The 4,697-nt window shown below is 42.2% G+C and overlaps 1 protein-coding gene across 1 annotated transcript in view; it reads left to right on the top strand.

Annotated features, from left to right (window-relative positions):
- Nucleotides 1-2,681, top strand: part of LOC137353591 (GTP-binding protein 1-like) — a 26,216-nt gene extending 23,535 nt beyond the window's left edge. Inside the window, exons 9-10 of the mRNA XM_068019951.1 lie at nt 4-53; nt 1,274-2,681. Of these exons, the coding sequence (XP_067876052.1) occupies nt 4-53; nt 1,274-1,363 (140 nt within the window). The 3' untranslated portion in view covers nt 1,364-2,681. The remainder of the gene's footprint in view (nt 1-3; nt 54-1,273) is intronic.
- Nucleotides 2,682-4,697: the final 2,016 nt, after the last annotated feature.

Below are 4,697 nucleotides of genomic sequence, written 5' to 3'. Positions count from 1 at the left end.
AAGGTCCATCTTTGGGACAGACGGCAGCCCTGCACACATTCAACCAAACACAGGTAGGCCAGCACGGCAGACCACGTGTCAGGGTCTCTTAGAGCTGTTTCTAGGTGCGTCACTAAACTATCTACACCCAACAGTGATGCAGGGTTGAAACCTGCTGCATTCTCCTATTAAAGCCTGTGACATGACTCAGAGGAAGTGTCAACATTGTGCTGATATTTCCAACTTTTTGCTGGTGGCAGCTGTTGCAGGGTTTGATCTTCAGGTGTCTTGTCTGCTCACATTGTCTATCTCTTGCTTTCTTTTGCTGCACGGTTTTCAGACACCTTCAGAGGAGGATAAACAGAATCGAGATGTTAATAAGGAGAACAAGGTAGCTGCATGAATTCACTTGTCCTGTTTTCCTGGGTCGTGGTTTGTAATGTTGGTGAATAACCATCACCCTGCAAGGTTGTTTCCTTCTAAATGTCAGCTAGCACATTTTCTAATGGCTGAGAGTTAATCTATTGTGAGCTGTACAGTAGGGGGAGGGTGGATGGGGGAAATCGATCCCCCGACCGTGCTGACATCAATGATGAGTCGGAACTGCAGCTCATGTCCTGCAGCTGTGAAAGGGAATGGTAAAAACGATTCCTGATTTTCCCCTCTGCGCATGTGCAGCTATCTTTGGGGCAGGACAAGGTTTCAAACATCCTATTAGTGCTCTCTGGAGGAGGCCTTTCAGTCCATCGTGGCTGTGCTGGGGCCTGTACTCCACCAAGGAGGCAGTGGCTTTGGGAGGGGAGATGAGAACCAGATATTAATTTGAAAAAAAAGCAAAATACCGCAGCTGCTAGAAATCTGAAATAAAAACCAAGTGCTGGAGATACTCAACAGTCTGGCAGCATCTGTAGAAAGCGAAAGTTACCGTTTCAGGTTTGTGACCTTTCATCAGATGTGAATAAACTTTGTTATTGCCATTTATTATGTGTGGGTAAGCTTGTTGGTTTTTGTTGAGTTGGCTGTGTCTCTGAGCCTAGACATGCATCAATAACATGAGACGCTCAATTGTGGTGATAATTCACACCCCCTCTGCTACTCGGCCACAGGAGTGTGTCCAGAGTAAGTGTCCATTTTAGTGTAGTGCAACAAGATGGAATCACTGGAATAAATACTTGGTGGGACAGGCGCCTGTACGTTGGTGTCAGTGCCCACTTGTTACTCTTGTCCCTGCTGGATTAACTGACTTCACCAAGAATTCCTGGTGTTTTAATATGTTTTCTCTCTTTCCTACCAGCCCAAGGGTGGAGGAGGGAGAAGGCGAGGAGGACAACGACACAAGGTGAAATCACAGGGAGCAGCTGTAACTCCAGCCAGTGGCTACTAGACACATAGCATGACTTCAGCAAGCAACTTGGCAAGGAGACCCTCTCCCTTGCTGTTTTCTTCCCCCTCTCTAATATCCTAAAGAATTATGGAAGTGTCTGGAGCCAATCAGGAAGTGACATGGACATTGTTCTGTTTTTTAAAAACATTTTTTTGGAGGATTTTACATTTTAAACCATTTTTGAAGATGGCGGCTGATGCATTTCAAGTTTGTTCTTAACATGTCTCTTCGAATTTTACACAAGCACATAGCTTTTTGATATAAAAATGTTAAAATAATCTTGCTCCAAATGAGCTGGAAGTAAGAGGAATACGACCAGCCTGTTTTACACTCAGTATTTAATTTTAAAAAGTTGTTCACCTTGTCTTTTAATCAGACCGGGCCTAGCCTTCAGTTTATTTGCTCCCTCACAGATCACGCTGCTGTAACTGAATTATTTATAAATGATGCTAGATCGGTTTTATTGTCCGACTTGCCAATGAGTGTAACGTACCAGGATTATTTTGCTCTGAGTTGAGAGATCCCTGTAATTGGTGCTGTATTGAGGCCATGATATTCAGTCTGGTGCTGGGAGAAGGGAAGAATCTATTGTTTTACCAAGTCCTGAACATCAAATCTCAATTGTTGTTTGCAATCTTGTAGCCATGTTGGGTGCAGGAAGATTAGACGTGTCCCTCAGTCCTACTCGTTCCCGTTTCTCAAGATGGTGCGGCCTCATATCATACTCATTTTGTAGCAAAGTGAGTAAACCTGACTGGGGTCATCTGTTAAAACTGACCAGTTTTTTGAGAATTAGTGAGGTGAAGTTGGAGTGTAAATCCACTCATTCAGTAATTGGTTGTCCACCTGCTGTCAGGATCTGAGGCTGGGTTAGCATTGCTTGAAATGTGTGTTTTTTTTTTTTGCCCCCTCTTTAATTAATTGTTTGGAAGAGTTGATGTGAGTGAGAACCTCGTTTAGAAGAATTGGTACATGCATAACTAGGTCTCTCTCCTGTTCTTGCAGCAGACATTATGGAGCTTAGTACTGAATGGTTCCTGTACCCACCACCACCTCCTCTTCTATCTACATAAGACTGGTTCATTGCATAATCATTCAGTGCAGTTTGGAGATGAAACCTGGAAGAATAGCTGACTTGTTAAAACTGGAAATAAACATCACTGAATGGGCTATCTCCTGCTTAAACCGTTTGTCTATCCTGGCATTGAGAATATGGCTTGAGTACTAATTATTCAGGGAAGGGGGTGAGGAAATGTCAGTGAGAAGCTCTGCTTTAACTTGTCCAGTAGTTAGCCTCTAATCTGTTGGTATGCCAAATTCAACTGATACGTATGAAAAGTACTGGAAAGACAGTTGAACTGGGTGTGTATGAGAGAGATGAAGAAATTAGATTAGAATATATAGATGCACATAACTACCCAGAATGATGAAAGATGCTTCTGCCTGGACTATTGCGATACAATTTTCAAAGTGATCTCCTGTGCCAAGACATGTGTGATTTACTCCCATGTGTCAAATATTTCTTAACATGCAGCTGTTTTAACCCTCCACCTACAGGACCCGACCTGGAAGCATAGCCATTTCCTCAAACTGTAGACCTGTCTGTACCACTGTCTTAATCTTGTTTAAAATATTCCATCCTGGCACTAGATGTCAGTCATGTGCTGTACAAATATGTAGCAAGGTATATATATATATATATATCTTGCTACATATTTGTACAGCACATGACTGACATCTAGTGCCAGGATGGAATATTTTAAACAAGATTAAGACAGTGGTACAGACAGGTCTACAGTTTGAGGAAATGGCTATGCTTCCAGGTCGGGTCCTGTAGGTGGAGGGTTAAAACAGCTGCATGTTAAGAAATATTTGACACATGGGAGTAAATCACACATGTCTTGGCACAGGAGATCACTTTGAAAATTGTATCGCAATAGTCCAGGCAGAAGCATCTTTCATCATTCTGGGTAGTTATGTGTATGTATAAAAAAAAAAAATAAACTCTGGGCCTTGAGAATCAAAACTAAAGATGGGGGCAGTGATGTAATAGTTATTGCCCATCCCCAGAGGGTAGTGGTTCTTCAGCTTGAACAGCTGTAAGCCCAGTGCTGATATCGGAATCAGATCAGTGGAGCACTTTCATTAAGGTGTTTTTCCTCCCCTTGCTTTCTTTCCCTTGTATCAAAACAATACAACACTTTAGATCACTATTGTACCCTTACTCACCTGATCAACAGTTCCCAAGTACGAGGATCCAGTGCAGTTAATATCTTCCATCATAATCCAACAGTAAAAGCGTGCAGTGTTTTGAATCCATTTTAACTGACATGCTTAAAAATGGAGTAAAGTCAGTGATGCCACAATTTAGCATCATTAACTCCCTGCTGTAATTTCTAATGTGAGGCATGTTGAGAACTGTCCCAACCGGAGGGCATTAGACCTTCCCTTTTTGTTCTTGGAGTGGGCATTGTGCTGTGTTCATTAATAAAATGGTTCAATTTCACTGATCTGTGACTATTTGGTCCAGTGAGACTTATTTAAAAGAATGATATGTTTGCTGTAAATGCAGTGTTGTCCAATACAAAAGAAATGACCAGATGGCAGAAAGAAAAAAAATTAGTTGACCTTGGGCCAATGCTATTCATCTGTGGAAGGGATTGCCACTCAAGTCAGCTTCGACAGCCACAACAGACGATGTTCAATTCAGAAGTGACGCACTGTGGGCGCAATCATCTTCTGAGATAAACAGGTGCCAAACTATACACAATTCAGCTGTGGCTACTTGTATTCTGATAAAAGATAACTGACACTTACTTGGTCTTGTGATCACAATACTCATTTGCAGAGAGAATTTGTTGATTATGACAAGCAGCGTTAATCAATGTGGCTGCTTTACTTGTTTAATGGTGTTAAACATAGTGGACTTCGTGTGTAGTTAAGAATGTAGCTGCAGCTAGTCAGTTTCTAGTAGACAACACTTTGTGATACACACAGGTTTGGGTGAGTTGTGCAGAAACAGATAGCTAGAGACGGAAATCTGTAGATTTGTGATCAGCATTCCCACTGTTGCAACAAATGGAAATCGGGTATCTCAGAACATGACGTGACTCCCTTCAAAAACCTTTGCTCCTGCCTTGCCAATCAAACACCTGCACCTTTCACAACCTCAATGAAGTTGTGTTGGCATGTAAGAAACACAACAGCCAATTTGCACACAGCAAGATCCCACAAACTGAGCAGCAGATAGTGTGATGGTGATTGGAGATCCCTGCTCTTTAATAGTACCATGTGCACTTTTACATCCACCTGCAAGGACAGATGGGGCCTCTCT

Source organism: Heterodontus francisci, chromosome 41 (genome assembly GCF_036365525.1).
Source record: "Heterodontus francisci isolate sHetFra1 chromosome 41, sHetFra1.hap1, whole genome shotgun sequence".
In the NCBI taxonomy this organism is placed as follows: domain Eukaryota; kingdom Metazoa; phylum Chordata; class Chondrichthyes; order Heterodontiformes; family Heterodontidae; genus Heterodontus; species Heterodontus francisci.
The sequence above is the reverse complement of the archived record's forward strand: the minus strand, read 5'-3'. Positions and strand labels throughout refer to the sequence as shown.